General features: G+C 39.4%; 2 protein-coding genes and 1 pseudogene across 2 annotated transcripts; all 3 read left to right on the forward strand.

Annotated features, from left to right (window-relative positions):
- Positions 1–230: 230 nt before the first annotated feature.
- On the forward strand, positions 231–608 carry LOC122301756 (uncharacterized mitochondrial protein AtMg00310-like). The gene has a single exon (XM_043113139.1). It carries the CDS (start codon positions 231–233, stop codon positions 606–608), a length of 378 nt encoding a protein of 125 aa, XP_042969073.1.
- Positions 609–1,538: 930 nt separating this feature from the next.
- LOC122301757 lies at positions 1,539–2,075 on the forward strand. The gene has a single exon (XM_043113140.1). It carries the CDS (start codon positions 1,539–1,541, stop codon positions 2,073–2,075), a length of 537 nt encoding a protein of 178 aa, XP_042969074.1.
- A 5,436-nt stretch (positions 2,076–7,511) lies between these two features.
- Positions 7,512–27,369, forward strand: LOC122300221 (annotated as a pseudogene).
- The last annotated feature ends 544 nt before the right edge of the window (positions 27,370–27,913 follow it).

Here is a 27,913-nt window from a genome sequence, read left to right on the forward strand (position 1 = left end):
CAGTTGCAAGAAGTCAAATGAGAATCTCACACCTGTTTTTTGCAGACGACAGTCTTTTGTTTTGTAAGGCAAATGCAGAGGAGTGGAGTAGGTTGATTGGTCTACTAAGGGTTTATGAAATGGCATCAGGCTAAAGGCTAAACCTGGACAAGACATCAATCATTTTCAGTAAGAACATAGCAAGACCAACCCAAGACTACATTCTCTCTATTGCAGGGATGAGATCAGCCATGGCATATGAAAGGTATCTTGACCTGCCCTCTGTAGTGGGCCGTAGCAAGCTTAAGTCTTTCAATAGCATCTTGGACAGTATAAGAACAAGGTTGAGTAACCAGAGAGTCAAGACACTCTCTCAGGTAGGAAATGAAGTTTACCTAAAAGCAGTTATACAAGCACTTCCAACCTACACAATGAGTGTTTTCAAGCTCTCCATCACCCTACTACAATCTATTAATAAGGCCATTCAGAGGTTTTGGTGGGGCCAGCAAGACAAGGAACGCAAGATACACTGGATTTCTCTGGAAAAAATGGAGCAAGCAAAGTCAGCAGGAGGCATGGGATTTAGGGACCTTGAAGATTTCAACAAGGCAATGCTTTCTAAGCAATGATGGCGCCTAATACAAGACCCTAACTCACTGGCCTCAAAAGTCCTCAAGGCCAAGTACTTCCCAACAGCAACCTTCTATATAGCTAAGGTAGGATCAAAGCCATCATTTGTGTGGAGAAGTCTTCTGGCAGCTAGGCATGTTGTAGAGGCAGGTTCAGGGTGGAGAGTGGGGACAGGAATCAACATTAAGATTTGGGAAGACAAATGGTTAGGCCATCCCAAACAAAACAAGCTCAAAAGCCCAGTTAAGATCCTAGAGGCCAAGGCTACAGTAGCAGAATTAATTGACTCAGCAACAAAAAGATGGAAGACAGATCTAGTGTAAGAAATTTTTGAGGAAGAAGAAGCCAAATTGATCCTGCAAACCCCTATTAGTTCTAGAGAATCAAAGGATAAAATAATATGGCAAGGGACTAAGGAAGGCTTATTCTCTGTCAAGAGTGCTTATCATTTGGAGAAAACAAGGGTATTGCAAGATGTAGGTCAAGCCTCAACAAGCAACAGATTCCAAGCAGTTTGGAACACCATTTGGCAGACCCATGTCACCCCGGCAGACAAAGTTTTCCTATGGAGAGCTTGCCATGAAGCTCTCCCTACTCAATCCAATCTCTTCAAAAGGAAAATAGTGAGGGACCCTCTATGCCCCATATGCCAAAGAGACGAAGAAACTGTGATCCATGCTCTGTGGAGCTGTGAAGCAGCAGTGGATGTGTGGGGCTAGTGCTCCAAGAAACTCCAGAAGTGCATCTCCTCTCAAGCTCCCATGCTGCTATTTTTTGAAGCTTTGTCTAAGGCCTTTTCTAAAACTAAATTGCAAGAATTTATTCTAATTACTAGGAAGCTGTGGTGGAGAAGGAATTCTTTCATTTTCAATAAGGAACTCTCTCACCCTAGTGTAATTGTTAGAGAAACTAGGATCATGATGGAAATGATGGCTGAAGGGGAGGAGACTCACCAGAGAAACAGGAGAGACAGTCAAGTATGTACCTCAGAAGATGCATGGAATGCTCCACCATCGACATGGTTCAAAGCTAATTGGGATGGGGCTGTGGATAGGGCTAAGGGCCAAATTAGAATAGGTGTCATCATCAGGGACTGCAATGGCCAAGTAATTGCTACCATGCGTGATAAGAAGCAGATGTTCGCTGACCCTTTGCTAGCAGAATCGTATGGAGCACTAGCAGCTGCTCAACTAGCACTGGATCTAGGACTACAAAGAATTGTACTAGAGGGGGACTCATTGCAAGTGACCAAGACCTTACAAGAAGAGAAGGAAGCCTGGAGCTGTGCTAGCATGATCATGTCTGAAACTAGAACTTGTCTTAAACATTTTGCTAAGTGGGATGTTTCTCATGTTAGGAGAAATGGCAACAAAATTGCCCACTTACTTGCAAAAATTGCTTTGACCATTTCTGAACTTATTGTGACCATGGAGGACTCTCCTTCTTGGATTTATCCACTACTATAATGAAATGGCATAAGGGTATTCCCCCTTTTCAAAAAAAAAAAGAGGTGGGATTGTTCAACAAACTCCAACCTTGCTTGGCAAGCAAGGCCTCATTGAAACTTTCAATGTCCCTAAACCCAGCTCTCTTTTAGTTTTAAAAGTACCAATCTTGGTCCATTTTTTCCATTGGATTTTCCTGTCTTGGTTTATATTTCTCGACCAAAATCTAGCCATAGCAGCAGACATTTGCTTGTGTAATTGCTTGGCAACTTGAATATACTCATTGAATACGTAGGGATTGTTTATATCATAGCTTTGACAAGGATCTCCTTACTTGCTTGGGAGAGGAAGTGGTTCTTCCAGTTATTAATTTTATTCCAGGTTCTCTCATTGATCCTCCTAAAATAAAAATTATTTTGATTTTCGAACAACTATGGGCAACCCCAGATATTTTTCCTAGTCACCATTGATCATCACTCCTGCTTCCTTGGAAATAACGTCTTTGATGTGAGAACTGATATTAGAACTAAAGAATATGGAAGTCTTGCTTATTGAGACTTTGACTAGAAGCTTATTCATATTTCTCCAAAATTTTCATCACACTCCTTCACTCATTTAAGTTGGCCCTGCAAATAGTATACATTCATCTACAAAAAGTAGATGATTGATTCTTGTCCCTCCCCTTCATACTGAAACACCTCTAATAACATCTACTTTCTCTGGTCCTTTACCATGGAACTAAGACCTTATGCACACAAGAGGGAAGGGTAAGGAGATAAAGGGACCTCATTGCCTAATACCCATTGAGGGACTAATCTTTTCTCCAGATTGCCCATTCACCAAAGCTAAGTAATGCACCGAGGTAAGACACTACATAATAAGGTCAGCCCACCTCTATCCAAACCCAAGTTTCTTCAAATACTTTAGACATGTCCAATTTGAGTGCCATACCCTCTTCTTTTCCTTTTGTTTTGTTTTCTTCGAATGTAGAGCCTTTTATGCTACTATGATGTTATTATTTTTAAGTATTCCAATAATAAAAGTACTTTGGTTGAGTGAAATAACATTTGTCAACACCTTTTTCAATCTATTAGAAAGAATTTTAGTATTTATCTTGTACGACCCATTGTACAAAATAATAGGTCGAAACTCACTAACAGATACATGGTTTTTAACTTTAGGTATCAAAGCAATATATGTGTAATTGATACAGGGAGCCAAGTCCTCTCTGATGGGCCCTAAGGTGGACCGGGCCTTAGAAATCGTTTGCAAATTCTAGATGAAGCAATCATAGGATTGAGAGTTAAGAAGAGCAAAGAAGCAATATAAGAATAGGTGCAATCTACTTGGGTCGAGTCTAGTAAGAGCCCAATATTCAATATGGGCTTGAGAAAAGAAGATTTAGTTTTCATCCATGTGATACGCTATGGAAGACACAACTTGAGAAATTGTTATTGAAGGCCTTGGACTTATTTAATTCATTAAAAGAACTTATTTTATTAGTTTAAAATAATTAGGTTTATTATGAGAAGGACCTAAGGGCATGTTGAAAAGATTATTATTTTTTGTCGAACTAGGGTTTCAAGGAGTTACTGTAGCATGGTACTATTCACAAACTGTAGTGCCGCATTGTTCTCTCAGGGGTATTTTTGTAAAGGGCTGGTTTTATTTTATCCTAGGGTTTTATGAGGCTTTAGTTTAAATATATCTTGTTGCCTCATTTTATGAGGCTTTAGTTTGATGAATTTTATTCATTGTGAGTTAAGTTTATGTCCTCTTTTTCTTTATTGAACGTTTGAACTTATCAAAGGTAAATCACAACCTTTGTGATGTTCCTCCTTTGCAATCTGGGTTCTTAAGACAGATTGTACAAATTCTTGCATTGCTTTCTTGCTTTTCTTAGCTTTTGATCTTGTGATTGCCCCATCTGAAATTCGTAAAAGATCTCTAAAACTCGGTCCACTTTAGGGCCCATCACTCTCTATTCAAGAATTTAAGAACAACAATGCTAACCTCATTGCAAATTACATTCCAATAGGATTGGTAGAAACGTACCCTAAACCCATTAGGACCTGGGGATTTTAGAGGGACCATTTGGTGCAGTGCTTTCTCCACTTCCAATCTAGTGAATTCTTGTTATAGCCAGTCATTCATGCCCTCTCTCTTGAACTTCCATATTTTCCAAACAATTTCAATTGCTTTTGTTGAAGGCCTTGTGGACTGGTAGATTTCTCTATAATAGTTTTGAAAAGCATCTTGAATCTCCTTTTGATCTTTCTTGGGTATAGAATCAGGGTACCTAGTCTATAGAATTTGATTTTTCCTCCTTCTATGAGTAGAACATGCATGCAAATATTTAATATTTTTATCTCTAAGTTGATACCAGGTTCATGATCATCATGCTTGAGTTCATTAGTGACGGCAGTCAGTCTAGTTGACACAATTCAAGCTAGTTTTGCATTTCTAATTATTGATTGATCTATTGATATGTTTGAAAGGTAAGTCCTACCAAAGAAAATAGCTGCTAATACTATGTGAAAATCTCCCCTGAACCACTAAGGCTAGTCCCTCTCTCATTCTATCATTTCTTTTTGGGTACTGCTACTATGCTGCCCACTGGTGACCGTTGGGCGTGCCCCCTAGGCCAAATCAAACTTTTTTATTCTTTTTTATTTTTTTTAGGTTTTTAAATATTTTTAAAAAAATAAAAAAAGATATACCAATAAATTAATATTCAATTCCCTAACCATTAAGAAAAAGGAAAACTTGAATATATAAAGGGTCAAAATGAGAGGGCATACAATCAATTTCCTTTCATTTTTCCTTGCATGTTCTCTGTCTTTCCCTCTCAGCCTTGCTTTTAAACAACTGAGACCAGTGAGACCACATTAGATGACTGCATTTTTATGGAAACGATATATTAAGGGAGATTTTAAAAATAGCAAGATGCTACTCATCATCTCACACCACACATTTTATATATTTTAATATCATTATTTATTATTTATTATTTATTATTTATTATTTATTATTTCTTTTATTCTTGTTAATCTAATTGAGTTGTTATACTTATCATCTATACACTACATATTTATTATAGGAAAAATAAAAATAAAAATAAAGATTTAAAATGATTGTAGTATATGGGGATGATAAATAAAATTATTCTTAAAAATAATATATATCCAAAGTTAGAAACATAGGCTCTTTATGTAAAGTTTAGAATACCATTCAGGTGTCCTTTTTGGTGAAGGCACTTGAACGAAAAAATTTGGTATTGATACCGTTTCTAGATTAATTATATATTATATATAAATATTTATATGTATATATAAATTAACAACTAATAGAATAAATACATATATATATATATATGTAAGTATGTATCATGTATATGTGTGTGTGTGTATATATATATATGGAAGGATTGAAGATTTATAAAATGAATATATGTTAAAAAATCACAAACTTGAATTTAGAATGAAAATAAAGAAAAATAAAATAAAATAATAGATAAATTATTAAAAATAATGATATTTAAAAAAAATGAGTGGACATATTTAAAGTTACAAAAAAATTAAAATTATATAAATATATTTTATATTCTAAAATTAATTAATATAAAGTGGATTTAAAATTTATAAAAATGTAATTTAAGTGCAAAAAAGTACAAAAATAATCCAAAACGAAATGGGGACCAAAATGCTTATTCCGGCCAGAATGGCTGAAATTTGATCAGAATGGCCAAAATGGGACCAGAATGACCGGAATATAGAATGAAACGGAATGGAAAGACAAACTTGTTCAATAATGCAGGTGGAGAGTTCGGAATGGAAGAATGATAAGGTTATAGGAAGATCATTGGGTGCCTAGTTTCAAATGTTTACAACAGTCAAGAGTGGTATCAATAGAAGATGACCAAAGAGTACAGGTTCTAATTGATCAAAATTCTGGGTGGTGGGATGTACACAAAGTCAAAAGCTTATTGCCCCCTTAACCTACTGATGCATTCTGAAAATTATTGTTAGTGTAGAAAGTCATGAAGGCAAATTACTATGAAACATGGAGAGGAATGGCTATTTTAGTGTTAAAAGTGCTCATAAATTGTTCAAAACATTGGTTGCAGAACCAACAGAGGGGGAAAGCTCTAGGAGTAGAGCAAATAAGAAGCTATGGAAGGCTATTTGGAGTATGAAAATTTCCCATAAGGTTAGGATTTTTGCGTGGAGGGCTTGCATTGAAGCCATTCCAACTAGATGCAATCTGAAGAGAAGGAAGATAATTGAAGATGCCACCTACCAACTATGTTCTGCAGGTATTGAAAACACAGCACATGCTCTTCAACAACGTCGAATGCTTACTGAAATGTGGAATCAGCAACTTCCTCAAGTCATGCTTGCAAGACCACATGAGGACTTCGGGGACATGGTTACTCGAGTACAAGGTAGTCATTGTCAAGAAGAGTTGGAAAAATTGTTTATGATTGCTTGGGCATGCTAGTGTAGAAGGAATCAATGGGTGTTTGAGGAAAAATAGTTGAAAATAGCAGAGGTAATCAATCATGATATTTGTATGCACAAAACTTACAAGGTAGTGAAAGGCCTTAATCATAGTAGTCTTCAGAGAATGACCAAGTGGCAGTTACCTCCACAAGGAATGACAAAGCTCAATGTGTATGGAGTAGTTTTTCATGCTGATGGTTGTGCAGGGGTCAGCCTCATTTTAAGAGATTGGGAAGGAAAGGTATTACTGGCTGCTAGTAAAAAGGAGGTAGTAGTGATGGAGCTTCTAGAGATCGAATTAATTTCTATACTAAGAGGATTGCAATTTTGTATTCCTCTTGGTTTGCAGTCTTTAAGCGTTGAGACAGACTCTTTGATTTTAGCTCAAGAGCTATCCAAATCTGAATTGTCCAATTCAAGTAGATGCAGACTAGAATACCAATTTGCTCAATTGTGCATGTCAATAGGGAAGCAAATGAATCAACACATAGATTGGCAAGGTTTGCAAGAAATTTCAATGATACAAGTATATGGTGGGAGTCTATTCCCCCTAGAGTTCAACAAGTCCTATGGGCTGATTTACTTTTGTACTGATGGTTGGTTATTAATGAAAGTGGTTTTTTCTATTTAAAAAAAGAAAAAAAGAAAAAAAAGAAAAAAAGAAGAGGAATGGAAAATTTAAGCCATACCAGCCGGTAAAGAACGGAATTCACAACATTGTCTTTATGTTAGCAAACTTTGGTCATTCGGCTTATGTCGTTTTCACCAACCCCTCTCGTTCCCTTTCCTTGTGACTTCACAATTTATCCATAATTTATATACAATTTTAAATATAATATTTTTTATTAAATTTAAACCCATCAAATCAAAATTAAATATTAAAATAATATTTTTTTATTAGATAATTGAAAACAACTTGTTATACAAAAATAATTATATGATTTCTATTGTGACATTGGCGATGGGCATGTCCGCCTCCATCTTGTATATAAACTGTATTGGTCAACTGCCTCGGTTACTCCTCGCACCGATCGAAAATGGCGCAAAGAGTTGGGGGGATAAAGCTGGGTTCTCAGGGTCTGGAGGTGTCGGTGCAGGGGCTGGGCTACATGGACATGTCCGCATTCTATGACCCTCCCAAGCCAGAAGAAGACATGATTGCTCTCATCCACCACGCCGTCCACACTGCCGGCATTACCTTCCTCGACACCTCCGACGTCTATGGCCCTTTCACCAACGAAACTCTCCTGGGCAAGGTACTGATGCCTTTTAAGCTAATCTAGCTAGGTCCGTCTGCGCAAATACCTTTTCTTATGACATTGTGCATGTGTTGGGTGTGGGATGCCTGGCAGGCTTTGAAGGGAGGCGTTAGAGAGAAGACGGCGATCCGGCGTATGTGAGAGCTGCCTGTGAGGGCAGCTTGAAGCGCCTCGACATCGATTGCATTGATCTCTACTACCAGCGCCGCAGCGATACCCGCGTTCCCATAGAAGTCACGGTTCGTCCCTTTTTCGATCTCCTTAAATTTCTATGTTATCCTCCTGTAAAAATCTAAAATCAAGATACAGTCTAAAAGGAGCTTTTACGTTATAATTGAAATAAGCTCATCCACACACTCAAAACATAAATCTTTTGTGTTTTAAAAAATTAATAGTGGCTGCTGGCGACCGGATTTCAGCTGCCGGCCATCAGAGTTTGCCGATTTCCTGATCCGGTTAACTCCAGCGATCTCTAGGGATGGCTGTCAGACTAATTGCAAAAAGTTCTTAAAAATAATTAACATTATCGTTATTAAGATTTTAGAATTTCCTATTTGAAAAATTAACGCAGTAGGATTTAGTCAGTTGTAGAATTGATAGGATTATGGCATAGTGGCCAACTCCATAAATTTCTATATATGTTTTCCTCTCGTAAAAATCTAAAATCAACATACAGAGCTTATAAGCAGAAGCGAGAGGTTTTTCTCTCAAAAATTCTCAAAATTCTCTCTAGAGGCTTGAGAAAACCACCTAAAGAAGTGCCGTCCAACAGGGAGGAGGGAGCCCTCTCTTTTTTTCTGCTTTATGATAGGTCCCGTAAAAATGCTCACAATTCTATCCTCTTCGGGTGAGGAAGTACCACAATTTAACTGGAATAACTTTCTGCCTTTCATTGATAATTTACGCTGCTTATATAGCAGACCATATACATGCAACTGAAAAAAACAGAGTAAGCCGAAAACAGAGGATCATCCTAAGGCCACTACCAGCAGCCGACGCCTATAACGGAAATAATGGAAATGGATTCTGGAAATGGACTCCACGTACTACCGAAATAAAATGTAACAGAAATTAATAACACCAAAATTAAAGGCAACAGAAAACTTAAATCAAATGACCCAGTCCATGCACGTAAATGACCCAGTCCATGCACTACGTCGTTACGTGATATTATCGTCCTTCGTCAACCTCCTCCCAAATATTTGGGATTTGGTTGAAACCTCTAGCTAAACGTCGTGGAGGTTTATCAATACTCCCTCCTCCATGTGGACTCTTGTCCTCAAGGTCCACGTCTGGAAATTGCTTAAGTAATGACTGGTGTGTCTCCCACGTGGCTTCCTCAGCTGGTAAATGTTTCCATTGAACCAAGTGTTCCTCTTCAAACTTCTTGCCCCGTTGATCCAACGAGTATCTAGAATGTGCTTGGGCTCAAGTATGATTGCTCCTTCATCTGTTACAGGTGGTAACTCAGTAGAGGGTAGTGTGTGCTCGCCAAAAAACTTTTTTAAGAGGGAGATGTGAAAAACTGGGTGAATGCGGGCTCCCGTTGGCAGCTGAAGTTTGTAGGCCACCGTACCTATTTTTTGTATCACCGGGTATGGTCCATAAAAACGACTGCACGTCGAAAAACTGATTGCTGCCGATAGGGATGCAATTTAAGTAACACCATTTTGCCTACCTCGAACGTGACATCTCTTCTTTTTTGGTCAGCCGTTTGTTTCATGCGATTGATGGAGACTTCCAGATTAGCTTTGAGCTACCGTATGACCTCGTCTCTAGTGATCAGTTGCTCATCCACTTCGTTGACAGAAGAAAAACCATTACGATAAAATGGAAAAGAGGGGGGCAGACGTCCGTATAACGCCTGAAAGGGCGTCATGCCTGTCGAGGCATGGTACGTGGTATTATACCACAACTCTGCCCAAGGAAGATAGGTACTCCACTTGCACGGCCATTGATGCACAAAGCTCCAAAGATACTGCTCCACACAGTGGTTGACCACTTCGGTTTGGCCATCGGTTTGCGGATGATAGGCGGAGCTAAGTTGTAACTTCGTGCCGGACATGGAAAAAAATTCTTGCCAAAACCTGCTAATGAAAACTGGATCACGATCACTGATAATAGATTTTGGCAAGCGATGCAACTTGATAATGCCTTCCACAAATTTTTCAGCTACTCCCTTGCTAGTAAACGGATGAGTTAAGGTGATGAAATGGGCAGATTTACTTAATCGATCCACTACAACTAATATTGTATCCTTGCCGTGGGAGGGGGGCAGTCCTTCAATGAAGTCGAGAGTGATATCATCCCATACTTGGCATGGAATTAGCAATGGTTGGAGGAGTCCTGCAGGTGAGAGTGTTTCCGATTTCACTTTCTGGCATACTTCACAACGTTGGACGTACTTGTGGACGTCGTTATACATTTTCGGCCAATAAAATTGTTGAGCCAATCGCTTGAACATCCGCAACACCCCTGAATGCCCTCCAATTTTGGTGTCGTGAGCTTCATGCAGCAGCCTTTTCCATAATTCTTCTTGGGAAGGAATGAGTACTCTGCCTTTAAAATAGAACAACCCTTGCCGTTGTGAATATGGCCCTTCAGTCTGAGTTTTGGCCAACTGAGCGACCGACTGAATGGTTGGATCTTCTTCGCATGCTTTCCGAATGTCCTCCCACACGGATACAGTGGATATATGGAGGTGATTGAGGACTGGACTGTTGGGTTTGCGTGAGAGGGCGTCTGCAGCTGAATTTTCACGGCCTGGGCGATAGATGATCTCATAATCGTAGCCTAGCAATTTGGCTACCCATTTTTGCTGCTCCGGTGTTGCCAAACTTTGTTCCAAGAAGTATTTTAAGCTGCGTTGATCGGTTTGGATGAAGAACTTCCTCCCCAATAAATATGGTCGCCATACACGGATAGCCTCTACAATAGCGAGCATTTCTTTGGCATAGGTTGACCATGATTTTTTTGTAACTCCGAGTGCACGGCTCATAAAAGCGACAGGCTTGCCTTGTTGAGTTAAGACAGCGCCTATTCCTTCCCCTGCAGCATCTGTTTCTATGGTGAAGGATTCAGTGAAGTTGGGCATCACCAAAACAGGGGTGGTGGTCATTGCTTGTTTAAGTGTTACAAAGGCGGCTTCGGCTTCCTTATTCCAGCCAAACTGTCCCTTTTTTAAGAGGTTGGTAAGGGGTCGAGCAATGATGCCGTAATTCCGAACAAATTTCCTGTAGTATCCTGTCAAGCCTAAAAAACCACGTAATTCAGAAATATTAGTTGGTTGTGGCCAGGCCACCATAGCGGCAATCTTGTGACTATCGACCTTCACTCCTTGAGGCGTAACGATGTGCCCCAAATATTCTAGCTCCTGCTGGCCGAATACACACGTGCTGGCCTTGGCAAAAAATTGATGCCGTCTCAAAATCTCCAAGGTTTGTTTAACATGCACCACATGCCTATCCCAAGTAGAACTATATACGAGAATATCGTCAAAGAAAACCAAAATAAACTTTCGAAGATAAGGTCGGAATATAGAGTTCATAATGGCTTGAAACGTAGAGGGTGCATTACATAGTCCAAACGGCATTACTAAATATTTGTAATGACCGTTATGCGTACGAAAAGCAGTTTTAAGTACGTCAGAAGGATTTACTCTTACTTGGTGATAACCGGCCCTTAAGTCGAACTTGGAAAAGTATGATGCGCCATGTAATTCGTCCAACATGTCGTCTACTGTTGGAATGGGAAATCGATCCTTGATGGTGGCAGAATTGAGTGCGCGATAGTCTGTGCAAAATCTCCAACTGCGGTCTTTTTTCTTGACCAATAATACAGGTGATGAAAACGGACTGGTGCTTGGTCGAACGAGGCCGGAGTTCGGCATCTCTTGAACTTGTTTTTCGATTTCCTCCTTCTAGAAATGGGCGTATCGATATGGGCGTACATTGATAGGCTCGGTACCCTCTTTGAGCGTAATACAATGCTCTACCTCACGCATAGGTGGCAGACTTGAAGGCTCCTGGAACACATCCTCATAATTTTTCAGCAATCTTCGCATTTCCTGCTGCTTATCATCAGGTGGCGCACCATCGGATGCTGGTCCCAAAGTGGGTTGGAAGCATACCGCAAATATCGCATGGCCTTGGTGAAACTCTTTTGATAATTCGTCTAGTGACGCGTTCTGAATTGTTCGTACGTCGTCACCTTGCAGCCTCCGGTTTTGATTTTTCCAGATAAAGTCCATGGTCAATTGTTTCCAGTTACAAACCACGTAGCCCAGCATTTCCAGCCATTGCACACCAAGGACAAGGTCAAGACCTGTTAAAGGCAAAGAAAAAAGAGTGACGTAAAACTCAGTGCCCTGTAACTCTACTCGTACACCGTCGTATTGCCCCTGACACTCTAGTTTTTCTCCATTGGCCACCTGGACAGAAAAGGCTTCAGTAGGAACGACTGGTAATCTGAGCACATTTGCCAAACGATTGCTGATGAAATTATGGGTCGATCCGCTGTCAACCAAAACCACCACTTCGTGAGGGCCCATTTTTGCTGTTAGGCGCATGGTTCTTGGACCCGTCCATCCCGTGAGTGCATGCAACGTGATTTCTGGTTCCATTTTTGGTTCCTGTACTTCCCCCGTAACTCCCCCTTGGTCCTCCTCCAATGTTGCTTGATCAGTAATATCTTCGCACACCACGGTACCAGTGTGCCCCTCCAAGAGTAAAAGCTGTGGTTTTTGACATTTATGCCCAATTGTGAAGCGTTCATTGCAATTAAAGCAGAGCCCTTGAGCCCTTCTCCTTTTCATTTCATCCCATGGTAAGCGTTTGATTGGAACAGCAGGGGTAGCGGGAGCTACACGCGTAGCTGGTGGAAGAGCTAGGGGAGCTCTTGTGGTCGGTGGTCGCGTGAACCGTTGCTGCCGTGTAAGCTATTCGTCTCGCATTCGAGCCAAATTAATGGCTTCCTTGAGGGATTGCTATTTGAACATCCGAATCCCATCAGAAATCTCAACTTTTAAACCTCCCATGAACGTCCCGACCAACGCCCTTTGCATCCATCCACGAACCTTGTTACTGAGCTTCTCAAACTCTCGCTGGTATTCCCTCAACGTTCCCAACTGCCTGATTCTGGAGAGGGCTTCATCAAAATTTTCGCAACCTGATGGTCCGAAGCGAGCCCATAATTCTTCTTCAAATATTTCTCATGAAATCGCTTGACCGTCTTCCTGTAGCGTCCTGCGAAGCCATTGCCACCACTGGTTGGCCTCCCCTTCAAGATGGTAAGCAGCCATGGGGACCTTTTGGTCCTCTGCAGTGCCTTGGTATTCAAAGAATTGTTCTACTCGATTGAACCACTCTGTTGGATCGTCACCAGAGAAGCGTGGAAATTCGAGCTTGGCTGATTTGGACGAGACGATCTGCCGACCTCCATTGTTGCCTTCTCGATGAGGGTTGCCGTGGTTGGGGTTCTCCGGATTGGTGATCAACACACTCGAAATACGATGGAGGGCTTCCTCCATCCGCTGTAGACCTTCCTGAACTGTCCCAAGTCCCAACTCCAAATGCTCAATCCGTTCCTTGTTAGTGCCCATTAGAAACCTGGTCTGATGCCAATGATAGGTCCTGTAAAAATGCTCACAATTGTATCCTCTTTGGGTGAGGAAGTACCACAATTTAACTGGAATAACTTTCTGCCTTTCATTGATAATTTACGCTGCTTATATAGCAGACCATATACATGCAACTGAAAAAAACAGAGTAAGCCGAAAACAGAGGATCATCCTAAGGCCACTACCAGCAGCTGACGCCTATAAAGGAAATAATGGAAATGGATTCTGGAAATGGACTCCACGTACTACCGAAATAAAATGTAACAGAAATTAATAACACCGAAATTAAAGGCAACAGAAAGCTTAAATAAAATGACCCAGTCCATGCACGTAAATGACCCAGTCCATGCACTACGTCGTTACGTGATATTATCGTCCTTCGTCAACCTCCTCCCAAATATTTGGGATTTGGTTTGAAACCTCTAGCTGAACGTCGTGGAGGTTTATCACTTTATTGTCTATTTTGCTAGCTAGTTTTTTTTCTGGTTTCCTAGTTTTTAGAATAAGTTTGCTTGGTGAGGGACTCTGGTGATATGGTGGCTTTGCACATAGGCCAAACTCCCGGTGGCTCATTCCCCTCTCTCCCCCTTTTTCCGGCTGATGAAAGAGTTGAAAACCAGTGATGGCCACGCATGAGAAGTGGTCGGAGAAGTGAACGGAGAAAGTAAGGGAAGGAGGTTCTCGATCGGTTGCTCCTGGTCGGGTTTCTTGAAAACGCTCTGGTTCCAGAGCATAAAACAAAGCATATAACAGAGTAGTTTTCTTGAAAATGCTCTGACTGTTGGTGTAGCTGGCCTACCCAGCACACGGCAACCCCACGAAGGACGTTACAGAAAAGTAATGAAGTGCAACTGCGTGAGGGATAGGTGGCGACATGTGTTTGCTTGGTGGTATGGGACCTCGGTCGGGGGGGTGACCTATGTGAGGGATAGGTGTGGAAAAGGTTGTCTCGTGGATGTGCAGAAGCCGGTGCCCTTGCCGAAATGCAGCTCCAGTGAACCGTCTATCGATGCCGCTGTCCGTGCGCTGGTGAGCCTATTTGAAGAAAGGGAGGCGGCGGCAAAGTTTATGATGAAACCCTAGATCCCTCTTGCAATCAGACATGGTCCATGGGCTTAGTTGTCTAATGGGCCCATGTGCTTAGACTGGGCCCATATGTTTTGTTTTAGACTGGATCATGTATTTTGTTTTTAGGTGTTTTATTTGCTTTACTTTATCATAATAGGAAATAGGCTATTGGACTTGAGGTCCATAGCAGTGAAGTTCCACTCCTCCTTTGGAGAAAGGTGGGTGGCTGTCTCACTCCTCCTTTGGAGGAAGGTGGGTGTTTGTACTCCTCCTCCTAGGGAGGGTGGAGCGTGTTAGTACCTCTCTTTTCGGAAGAGAGGTCGTTTCAGTTCTGTTTTTTAACAGAGTGGTTTGTCAATTGACTGTTGTCAATTGAGAGTATATAGAAGTTAAGACAATGTCCGCCATAAAGAAATTTATGGGCGGAGGAGCCCCTCACAGTTGAGCAGTTTGGTTAGTAATCTGGATTTTCCTGTATTGATTAGTCACAGTTGTAACTTTGGTTTCATTGGATGGAATGAAGTCTATTTAAACAAAAAAAACATACAGAGCTTATGATCGAAAGAGGGTTTATATATATATATATATATATATATATATCTCACATTAACACTCTTTATTTATAAAACATGAAAAAGTTATAATATTACTGGAATATTTTATTTTAATAAAAAGAAAAATAGTCATGTTAAAATTTTTTCAAAACAGCATGATAAAAAGTAAAACGATAAAAAAAAATGATTTAAATTTATTGGGCCATTGATGTCATTTTGGCAAAGAAAAGATATTGTGTTCGCATTATATATGAGAAATCTTGAGAGATATGAGAATATTACAAATTTAATAATAATTAAAAAATATTTAAAATGAATAAAGAAAGAATATTTAAATAATATAAAAAAATAATAGATAAATTGATATATGATTAATTGTAAAAAACGTTAACCAAATTAGAAAAGTCGATTTTGATGATCTATTTATTAAAAAAAAAATACAAAAACCATTAATATTGGTAGTAGCCACTATTCCCCATTACATGCAAATCTACTGTTTGTGTTGACTACACAACTTTTACCAAAATGATATTTGTTGTCATAGGATGTTTAAACTCTGCTTACTCTTTTTAAACAAAGTGGGTAAATCTGTGACTCACAAAAACAATTATTTTCTTAATAATAGATCCCTTTTTCCTTAAACAAGAACATGAGAGATTTGTATACCCTATAATTGTATCTAGTATTTCTCAATTTTTTATTAAGCATGGCTAATTCTTTTATTCTAAATTCTATAAGATTGGAGAACTCAAGAAACTAATAGAAGAGGGTAAAATCAAGTACATAAGTGTAACACCCGTCCTTGTGGTGGGACCTTTTTAATTTGATTTTGATAAAAATCGACGGGAATTACGATTCCTTTAAAATTTCTTTTCCATTCATTCCAGGATACAAAAGACTCCATGTCATAAATAAAATTCATTTTCTTAATTAAAAGATTACAGCGGAAAACATTAAACTTTCATAATTAAAGTTTCTCGTATAAAAGATCTTGCTTAGGCCTTTGTGCTCTTTCCCTTGGATTGTGCCTATCCTGACCTATCATGCTCATCTTGTGCTAGGAAGTGCACACATAAAAATTAAAATGAGTCAATGACTCATAAGCATTACTTCATACAGTCAAAATATAATAACATAGATTTTCAGTCATGCACTTATCATTCCATACATATATATCGTACTTAGCATGCATACATCTTTCTTTTCTTTTCAAAATGTTGCGAGGTGAGATTTTTCTTTAAAACATGCTTTCTTCTTTAAAACAGTTCCCCACGCATTGCTGCCTTCATTTCTTAAAGAGTCTTTTCATGCATTTATCTTTTTATGTACATTCATGCATACATACATTCATGCGTTCATCTTTCTTTACTTACGTTCATGCATTCAGTCCATACATACATACATGCATCCATTCTTAACATGTATTAGTTCATTCTTTTCACTTTCATTGGCCATTGCACACTATTACGTCCCGTGTGCTGGGGTTAGCAGTCTTTTGGAGCCGATTCTGCCCGTGGCCACGGGTTGGAAATCCATTCAGTTAGGGTGCAGCACTGGGTGCATTACCAGTACTACTTACCTGGCATTGCAATCTGCCGCGTCCAGTCCATTTATTGGTACCATTTCCATTCCAGTCCATATGGCCCTTATGTATTTTCATGCATCATACATTCAGTCCATTAATTCATTTACAGTTCTTTCCTTTTCTTTACATTTCATTCTTTCATTTCAGTCCTTACAGTTCTTACGTTTCTTACAGTTCTTACGTTTCTTTATTTCTTTCGGTTCATAAAAGTTTTAATTAAGAAAAGTGTTTTCTCTCATTTATTTTGTAAAATTCGTTTTAAAAAAGAAGTTTTCTCTTCTTTTAAGAGAGAGAAAATAGTTCTCTTTATTTTATTTTAAGAAAAGTTGTTTAGAAAGAGTCATTTTTAGGAGAGAGAGTTATTTTAAAATTTTGTTTTCCTTCTTTTGTTTTCTTTCTTTTCATTTGAGTTTCAGTACTTAAAGCTTCAGTTCTTTCTTTTCGTGAACGTACATACCATACGTACTACTTATAACATCAATTCACATGCATAAACGTACATACTTTGGGTGCGTAAGGGGCTGCCAAGGAGGGCTACTACATACTTATACTTGAAAACTTACGTTTCGTTCTTTTCTTTTAGAAAACGTGTTTTTGTGGAGAAAATGTTCATTTTCTTTTTTTAAAGAAAAGCTTTTGTCCTCTTCTTCTTCGTTTGTATAAAGAAAACTCTATATGAGTATGAACGTAATATTTACTTGGACTTCATGCCATACTCATTCCATGCAGTCTATTCATGTGCGTGTCAAATGGCAACCTACATGCATACACATAACCTTATGTTATCATCTATCTCATGCATAAGTAACTAATCTAAAAGTAGAATTATGCCTCACTTAGAACACTCTTCGCCTATCTTCGGGCTCTTACGTGCTATTTACTATGCTAAAACTTTCACGGTCTTATTCCTTAAAGTGAACCCCTGTGATTCACCTTAGGCTTAATACACTAAGACCTCCATCTCATTATTCTATTCCACAATCCGACGCATGATTCCGACCGACAATATCATGTGTCCCAACTTCAGACAACTTACCAATTACTACCTTCACGTATCCTAACCCATACTAAATCTTCATTCCCATCTAGTCAGGCTATATGAATTTAAGCCAACTCTGGGGCTAAAACACCATGTAACCATGATCAGGACAGATTACCCATTACATATGGTAAACCTGTCTGACACACATGTCTCACCAGAGACACCTGTATCTCATCCCCTTTTATCACCTAAGAACAACTTATAATTCCAATGAATGCCCGCTTACATAAACAAGCTCTATACTCCAATACTAACTTGCTTAGATCCGGTCGATAGGACTCTTTCTACTTCCCGGTCTTGTACAAGTTCATCCCAACACTTGATAGGAGAGGAATGCATCCACAAATGTACCTCTGTCATGGCACACAGTTTGAGACTAAACCCTGAGTCACGTCATGGTAACCATCATGCTTCCGCTGCACGCTCTGATACTTTTCCACTACTTTCTTATATTCTTAGCCATAGTCAACCACAAGGTGACACCCGTCACCCCAGACGACAGGCCATATCACCACTACTTCGGGATACTGGTACACAGTTCCCCCCACTTAACAAGAGGACTACATCCAAAATACGCCCGTGTCACACTATGCAACTCAAGAAATATTCCCTAATAATAGCACAATGTCCATCATGCTTCTACTGCAATCTCTGATACCTTTTTCATCGCTTCACACATACCTTCAGCCACAAGTCAGCCTCAAGGCAACACCCGTTACCTTGGACTACAACCACATCACCATTACTTTGGGACACTGTTGCACAGTGTCCCGACGCTGCACCATACACTCCACACTTCCTTGCTATGCCATCCAACTTTTCGTGACATGCCATCCGGAGTATCACGGTATAGTACAGAGTACACTCACGCGAACTCTCTTCCATCTGGTGCATCGCTACGTGACATAGAGTACACGTCATGCGTACTCCGTCGCTACAACACTTGTTATCACGATGCACACCACACGGTGCATCGCCATACAGCATGGAGTATGCTTCATGCGCACCCATTACATTCTACGCCACACATCACTACACTGCACATCACACGGTACGTCGCTCTACTACACAGAGTATGCTCCACGTGTACTCTCTTCACACTTCACGCCGTATTACAACTATGACATCTATCTAACGCCCACTTCACAGCACAGTCCACAATACTACACAATCAAGTCCAACACTTCATAACCACACTTCACTTCACAACTATGCAACAAACTCCGCAAATACTAACTACACAGTCTACAGTCCAACCAATCAACTACTTTAAATGTAAATAACTAAAGGTATAGAGCTATACCATCAACGGGATAACCCGTGTATCGCTCGTTGCTCGTTATGATCAAGCATCAGAGGAGCGTACGTGGCGGTAACACCTCATACAGTGGCTGTCTACCACATAAAGTGGCAGTTTGGGCTTGAGGATAGCTAGGCATGGCTTTGGAAAGGCTCATGATGGCCTCGTGGTGGTCAAAGGTGGCGGAGCACGGCGGCATCATGTAGTGAACAGTGAATCCGAAATGGTAGAAATTTGCTTGAGGTGGAAGAAGACCATAGAACTTCATGGCAAGCTGGGGAAAGGTTGAGGAAGATGTGATGGAGCTGTGGTGGCGAGGTGGTGGCCATACTGTGGCTCATGGCAGTGGATCGGCCACTTGAAGTTAGTTTCGTGCCTTGGAGAGTAAGGGAGAGTGAGAGCTATACAAAGCTCTTTTGGAGATGAAATTTCTTAGGGAAGGTCGTGGTGATGAGAGGAAAAAGGTGGTGGTGGTTAAACATCGTGGGTAGCCGTGTATGACAGGATATGGTGGTGCAATCGAAAATAAGGCTATGGAGACCCATTGGAGAAAGAGAGGGAGTTAGAGGAAAAGAAGGACATGGGGAGGAAGCCCATGATGTGGTGAATCCATTGGTGATGCTTGGTGGTCATTTTGGTTGTATATGGTGGCTCAAGGAGGAGGAAAAGGCTTGAAGACCCATTTGCTTGAAGGAATAAAGAGGGAGAGAAGGTGGCCGGTGTAGCTCACCACCAGTGTGGTAGTGCTTGCCGATGAGGGAGGATCATGCCGGTGTGGGAGGTGGGGCATGGCGGCTGGAGGTGGCGCTGACTGGAAGACTTGAAGCTCACGTACAGTGGAGGAAACACAACACGGCTGGACGTGCATGGGAAGAAAGAGAAGAGAGAGAAAGAAGAAAAGGAAAAAGATAAAAAGTGAGGAAGAAAAGAGAGGTCTGGGTATTTAATCCCAGTCCTACACCTTGGGATCTTCAAAACGATCTAACGATAAGTTTAAACACTGATTTGAAAACACGTAAGTGTCTTATTTAAAATAAAACACTTAGATAAAACATGAGAGGAATGAAGATATAATATTATTTTATAAACTAAAATTTATAAAATAATATTTCTTCATCATTATTTAAAATGATAAAATATCGTTAATTACTCAAAGAGAATGAAATCATTTAAATTAAATAAGAGTTTTCAACGTAAGGTTAAACCTCTTAATATTTTAAAATAACTAAAATATTTAATATAAGTAATTATCCACAATTATAATATTTTCACAGCTCATTAAAATATTATAATTGTGTTACATTAAAAACAAGCTTATTTAATAATACTGAAAATATCTTCTATAGATATTTTCATAATATTTAAAATATCCGTAAGCATTAAAATATCTATCTTACATGGAAATCCGCTGGATAACTTTCAAAACATGCCATCGAGATATAGCGCGTAGGATAAGGTTCAACACGTCATCGACACGTAGAACGAGGCTCAGCACATACATCGAAATTTGACACGTAGATTGAGACTCATAAATAAAGAAGAAGAAAGGAGTGTATCTTACAATAGGTCTATCCGAGGCCTCTGCATCAACCATCAAAAGAGCACATGTTCATCCAATAGCAGTTGTGCAACTAGAGTGGTCTTTGTGGTCTAGAGATGTGGAGGAGGAAAGAATTCCTACTTGCAGGTGAGGCATCATTTACAATTGCTTTCCAAGTTTTAGAAGAATCTATGTTTCAAATTTGTCCTCCGAAATTTTCAGGGAATTGGGCATTGGAATTGTTGCATATAGTCCTCTAGGATGAGGATTCTTTTCCTCGGGGCCCAAGTTTGTTGAAGAATTACCTACCAACGACTTCTAAAAGGTTTGTAGATCTATCGCAAATGTTTTGTTTACAAACATCAATTTTCCTGTTTCGTTTAATGACCACATACAATAATCAACATCAATATTGAGAACATACAGGATTGATCGAGTTGTTCTGATGATTATCAATCACCCTTCGAGAATCTGAGGCCTTGAGTTTGGTGTCGCTTCTTCTGGGTCTTGCAGTGTCATAAACATTGAGACAGGGCAAGGCAGTTGTGGATGGTTATTTATTATAGAAATATGTTGAAGAATATGTTGTATGTTTTCTATTTAAGCATTTGTTTCCATTGCCTCCATGAATCATTTAGGATTAATGCTAACATATGCATGCATTTATGTAGTTTCTACCAAGGTTTCAACCTAAAAATATGGGGCATAATAAAACTATATTTGAGCATGTTAATGAAATGGCAACAAGGAAGGGATGCACCCCATCACAACTAGCACTAGCCGGGGTTCATCACCAAGGGAAGGACGTGTGCCCCGTACCTGGAACCACCCAGATTGAAAACATCAACTGGAATATTGGAGCTCTATTTGTGAAACTAAATCTAGGTGAAATGGCCAAACTTGAATCATTTGCTTTAGAGGATGCTGTTAAGGGTGAAAGATATAAGGAAGGCATTTGACCTGGAAGAATTCTGAAACTCCACCATTTTCTTCATGGAAGTCTGTTTAGGCTCATCTATTTTGGGTTGAATTTGGAATTTGTTAATGTTGTCATTGAGCTATGTCAAGTTCTTGACTGCTCAAAGTTTATGTATGTTCTATTTGAATATTTTCAGGAAGATCAAAACAAATAATTGGTTCACTAATCAGATCTTGGTATGCAAATGTGAACTCTTATCAATATAGAGTGTGTACTCTAGATCAATTGAGCTTAAAGTTTGAAGTGTAAAAGAATGCTTGTATCACTTACCTATTGGAAGCATGGTTTGCCCCATATATCATGCTACAACATATTGTAGATGGTGAGGTTGAACGTGCATTATGATTTTCCTATCAAGTAGGGCTAAGCATCAACTCAATCGAAGTCGAAATGCCCTAATTCCGACTCTAACCACTGGAGTAGGTGCCACAACGATCCAAAAATCAACCAAATCACAAGAAGCAAAATCATCTAAAAGTCACAACAAGCAAAATCTGGAAGCAAAATCACTGATTCTCTCAAATCACAAGTAAAATCACCAAAATCACAAACCCCAAAATCTAGAAGCAAATTCACCCAAAAATCAACTCAAAATGCATATGTACATTCAAATTAAAATCAAGAAAACCCATAAGAGACTATGAGTTGCCCATAAGAGAAAACCCTATGGGCTGACATGGTTGCCTATCCCTACCCCACCATAGTAGGGTCCAAGGAAAATTGTACCAACTGGTTGGGCTAGTGCTTCCTTGCTACCCCAACATAATTGCTTCTTTTGTGATATTCTATATTTTCGTGTGTTTTAATTAAATAATTATTGTATTTATTAGTAATAATGGTTCTCTTAGTTTAAATTTAATGTGATTTTCATTGTATTATTTTGTGATTACTAAGTTGTGAAATTTATTTTGACATGCTTTCTTGAGATTAATAATTTTTTAGTATTTAAATTGCTCTCTATTTTAATTTATTTCATTGTTGGGCTTTATTGTTTTATTTTATTGATTTTTAGTTGTGTTTTTATTTACCTTTTTCTATTTTTTTATATCTTTTTATTTTATTGGACCTGTATTTTTTGGATAGGACTTGTTTTTATGAGTTTTCTCTGTTTTGGGCCCAGCCCGTTTGTCTTTGTGAAGCCCAGCAGTGGGCTTGTTTTCAACCCAGACCTCTCTTCCTCATATGGCGCCCTTTGGGTCAGCCCTTAGGGTTTTCTTCCTTTTTTCTTCTTCTCCTGTGCAACGCTGCCATCCTTCTTCTTCCTCTTCTCAGTCTCATCTCTTTTCTTCTGCAAATCAGAGTTGCCGCAGCTACCTAGCTTCATTTTTGTCTGGTTTTGTTCCTTTCCTCTTTCTCTCTTTGATCCTCTTTTCTTCCCCTGCTAAACCCGTGTATTTCCCTTCTTTCTATTGCATTTTATTTCCTCAGTTTTTCTCCATTGCAAGCCTTATCCTTCAGCCTCCTTGCTCGCCTCTCTCTCTCTCTCTCTCTCTCTCTCTCTCTCTCTCTCTCTCTCTCTCTCTCTCTCTCTCTCTCTCTCTCTCTCCATTTCTCCTCTATTCTGCGCGTTCCATGGTGAGAACCACCATCTGCCCTCACCTCCATATCTACTCCATCACATTCTCTATTTTAACCCTAAACCATGAGTATAGCTGAGCCTCCATGATTGCCACTTGCATTTCCATTTCTTTTTCCCTTTACCTGTGCTTTGAGAAGATTTTTCGATTTCATCTTTCTTCATCTACAAATCTGGTTGTGCCATAGCTCTCCTCCTCCTTTTTCGTATGGTAATAGCTTGCATTTTAATCTCTATAATCTTGTTACTATTTTGTTGCAAATCAGAGCATTTTCTTCTCCTCTCTTGCATTATTTTTCATCTGTTTTACTCTTCACTACAGGTCTGTCTGTGAGCCTTCATGCTTGCCACTCTCTCTTCATCATTCTCTTCTCTGTTCTTCAATTATGGCTAAGCAACTGGGTAGCAAGGTTGTGGTCAAAGTGGAGAATGCACGGTAGATGGACTGGAGTTGCAACCTAAAGGAACTTAACGGGAAACAAGAAAATTTAACGGGAAAACAAGAAAAAACATTGTAGCAATTAGATGTGCACTTATTATAATAGAATAGATATTTTAAAATATAATTTTTTTATTTGTATAATTATTCATATATATATAATTTATCTATATAATAATTCTCTTAAAAAAATATATAAAAATATAACTATACCAAAATAATTCATTACAATATTCCAATCTAAACTCGCAAACAGAATTCAAAACTTAGATAAAAGTTTGGTCCTCCTGTTGTGAGGTTTTTCTTTTTAGAAGAGAGTGAGTCCTACTAGGCTATTTTTAACTATTTTGGAGAGGTGAACATGGAGGAGGAACTAGCAAGGAAATGGGAAAGGTTTAGCCTTATCAAGAAGGAGAAGGAAACCTAACACGAGGCAGCCAAGGCAGTTTTGTTTGATGGTGATGAGGAAGAAAAGAGTGTTAACAAGGAAGCCTTTAAGAGTACTATGTCAAAGCTCTGGAGGTGTGAGAGCTGGATCCAATTCTCTAAATTTGGTTCCAATAAGATCCTCATTGAGTTCAACAATGAAAAGGACATGATAAAAGGTGGTGAAAGGTAGACCATGGTCTTTTGATTGTTGGCTCCCGTGCCTTCAAACCTATGATGGTTCCATGTCCATTAATGAGGTGGCCTTTAACAAGGAGGAATTCTGGCTCCAAGCTTATAACCTTCCTTTCAACTGTATGAACCAAGAGGTGGGAGTTCAGGTAGGCAGTAGTGTGGGGAAAGTTCTTAAGGTTCATGCAGATGAGAGGGGTATCAGTTGTGGGAAGTTTTTCAGAATCAGAGTTGAAGTGGACATCACTAGGGCCCTTCCAAGAGGCACCTTCCTAACTGTGGAAGGGAAGAAGTTCTGGGTACCCTTCAAGTATAAAAGACTACCTTCGGTTTGCTTTAAATGTGGAATAATCAAGCACAAGCAAGCTGGTTGCTTCAGTGCATCGAGTGGGGGTGGCAACCAACAATATGGTGCATGGCTAAGAGCCTTAGCAGCCAAAGAAACTGACATGTTATACAAAAAATATGGATTGGGGGCTGTGCAGGAAGGTCATGTTCACACGAAGCCACGGAGGTGAGAGGGGGACGTCAAGGATGATACTCTAAAAGGAATAGCAAACATTAAGGATGTATGTCAAGCTATGGTCAATGACTTTGTTGATCCCCTACCAAAAGCTGCTGCAAATGACAACCTGCAAGAAACTGGGGACAAGAAAAAGTCAACAAACTTACCTGATAAGGAAAGTGCAGGAAAGTAGAAAGATAAATGGGGTGTCTCTAACCCCATTAAAGGAACCCTGTGATTGATAGGGGTGGAGGCCACAGAACTAAACAAAGAAGGCAAAAAAGCTAGCCTACCTCTTCTCAATCTTGACGCTAGCAACAAAGCAACACTGAGGCCTCAAATGATCTAGCCTCTCAGATCCAATCTCTTGATCAATTCATCTCTAAGCAAGTGGAGGTTCTGCAACAAGCAAAAAAGCCCACCACTTGGAAAAGAAGAGCCAGGAATTTGTGCTTTGACAGCTCCCCTCTGGGACTAGAAGGAGGCACTTCAAGGCTTCCAAATAGGAACAAAAGGGTAACTAGCCCTCATCCTAGCAGAACCAAAAGAGCAACAAGCACCTCTTCTGCTGGTTTTTCCTGAAACATAACCAAAAAGATCAATCTTGAGGCAAGTGATGACAAGAACACATACATTGCATACATGGTGGTGGTTGTTGGACCGCCCCACCAAGACAAATAAGTGGCATAAGTTGGAACTGTTTGGGGCTTGGAAACCCCAAAAAATCCATGATCTACATCTATTGGTGCAAAAAAAGTTCCCCTATTTTGTTTTCTTAATGGAAATAAAGTGCAAAAGGCTCAAAGTACAAAGAATTAAAAAAAAGGTTGAATTTTGACTAAAGTTTTGTGGTGGACAATAAAGGGCTTAGTGAAGGGATTGCCTCCTTATGGAAGGAAGAACTAGGAGCAGTTGTTCACTCTTATACACAACATCACATTGCTCTAATGGTTAAATGGGATGAGGCAAGTAGGGATTGGCTACCTTTGACCCCAAAAGGGTGATTGTGTGTGGGGACTTTAATGAGGAGGTCAACTTTGGAGAGAAATGTGGGGGCCCTATGAGATCCCACAACCAAATTGAGGCCTTTCGATCCTCTATTGATGCATTTGGCTTATGAGATGTGGGCTTCATTGAAAACAAATTTACATGGTCAAATGGGAGGTTTGGGGGAGCATTTATTAAAGAGAGGCTAGACAAGGCTCTATATAATGCACCTTGGTCTGAAAGTTTTTCCAATACGAGGGTGTTCATCCTGCCAGCACTTATTTCTGATTATTGCCCCATTCATGTTACACTGGACAGATACTCCATTCTACAAAAGCATGTCTTTTCCATTCTTGGGAAGACTTTACTCAAGCATTATAAGTGAGATTTGGATTGGCTGTTTATGATGATCTGATGGAGTTTCTCAAGGTGTTGAAACAAGTGGGTACTGTAATGACTTACAAAATAGAATTCGATTTGATCTCTAATAGGCTTAAAGGGATTTTAGAACAAAAACAAGTTAAGTTGCTTTATTAGTGGTTTGAAAGATGTAGTGAAGTTTGCAATGAAAATGTTTAATCCCAAGAATATGAATGATGCATTTGGGTTAGCCAAGATTCAAGAACAGAATGTTTGGAGTACAGGAAAGGCTTGGAAATATAGCTCTTATGATTCAGGACTTGGTGTATAGAAATCAGTGCAAGTTCCATCTACTTTAGGCACTCCTCCTAAAGGGTAGGTTATTGCTAAAACCCCTTTCGAAGGATCTTAGAAAATCAAATGCAAGAAATGAGAAAGAAGGGTCTTTGTTATTTCTGTGAGCAAAAATATCACCAAGGCAACAAGTGTGTTAAACCAAGATTGTATGTCATGGAGGAAATGGATTTATTATCTCAAGTAGAACCGTGAGAGTTGGTAGAAGAAACTGAGAGGCCTTGAGTATTTTGAGGCCCTGAGTTTTTTAGGCCTGGAGTTTTCCTATTACTTCTTCTGGATCTTTAAATGTCTTGAAAATTAAGACCGGGCATGGCTGTTATGGATGGTTATGAACTACAGAATTATGTTGAAGAATGTGTGTGTGTGTGTGTGTGTGTTTTTTTTCCTCTTTTGAGCATATGTTCCCATTTCCTCTACGAATGTTACAGGCTTAACGCTGACATATGCATGCACTTATGTAGCTTTTACCAAGGTTTCAACCTGAAAATCTGAAGCATAACAAAACCATATCTGAGCATGTTAATGAAATGGCAACGAGGAAGGGATGCACCCTATCACAGCTAGCACTGGCCTGGGTTCATCACCAAGGGAAGGACGTGTGCCCCATACCTAGAACCACAAAGATTGAAAATTTCAAGCAAAATATTGGAGCACTATCTATGAAACTAACACCAGAAGAAATGGCAAAACTTGAATCATTTGCTTTGGAGGATACTATTAAGGGTGAAAGATATATGAACGACTTTGTGACCTAGAAGAATTCTGATACTCCACCATTTTCTTCATGGAAGGCTGTCTAAGCTCTTTTATTCGTTGAAACTGGACTTTGTCATTGCTTTCATTGATTTGTGTTGAGTTCTTGATTGCTCAGAGTTTATGTATGTTCTATTTGAATGCTTACATATCTAATTTCAGGAAGATCAGAACAAATAATTGGTTCCTTAACCAGATCCTGGTATGCAAATGTGAACTCTTATCATTATAGAGTGTGTACTCCAAAGTAATTAAGCTCAAAGTATGACATGTAAAATAATGCCGGTATCGTATACTTGTTCGGTGTCATTTATTTGTTGGAAGCATAATTTGACCATAGATCATGATACTACATGTTGCAGTTCATGAGTTCAAACATGCCTTGTGATTTTCCTATCAAGGAATGTTCTTCTAAGCTATGTTACTTCAACCATGTCCCAAATCACAATTGTTATCAAAGGGCAAGTAAATCCCCAAGAAAATATGAAAGAGAAAAGGAGAGGGAGCTGATGAATGTGAAAGTTGAGTAGCCGATTAACGAAGCAGAGAATGGACCAAAAGTCCATCTAATAGAAAGAGGGCTGGCTAGTTGAAACTACTCAATGCTATCAATTTAGCAAGAGTTGACACTTGACGCACACAATCCCTACATGGAGAATAACCATAATAGTTTGTGAAGTAACATTTGGGTTTACGGGCTTCTATTTCATTCACAAAGTTGTTGACTCCCGGAGCTTTTCCTCAAAGTAAAAGGTTTCCTTTTTTTTCCTCATAGTAACACTCTAAAAAGGTCTACAACATGGTGTTAATTCCTAATT

The sequence above is a fragment of the Carya illinoinensis genome, chromosome 2 (genome assembly GCF_018687715.1).
Source record: "Carya illinoinensis cultivar Pawnee chromosome 2, C.illinoinensisPawnee_v1, whole genome shotgun sequence".
NCBI classification, from domain to species: Eukaryota; Viridiplantae; Streptophyta; class Magnoliopsida; order Fagales; family Juglandaceae; genus Carya; species Carya illinoinensis.

What these genes read in the sequence shown, in the direction of transcription:
- LOC122301756 (XM_043113139.1), top strand. Translation starts at nt 231, where the DNA reads ATGGCATATGAAAGGTATCTTGACCTGCCCTCTGTAGTGGGCCGTAGC.
- LOC122301757 (XM_043113140.1), top strand. Translation starts at nt 1,539, where the DNA reads ATGGCTGAAGGGGAGGAGACTCACCAGAGAAACAGGAGAGACAGTCAA.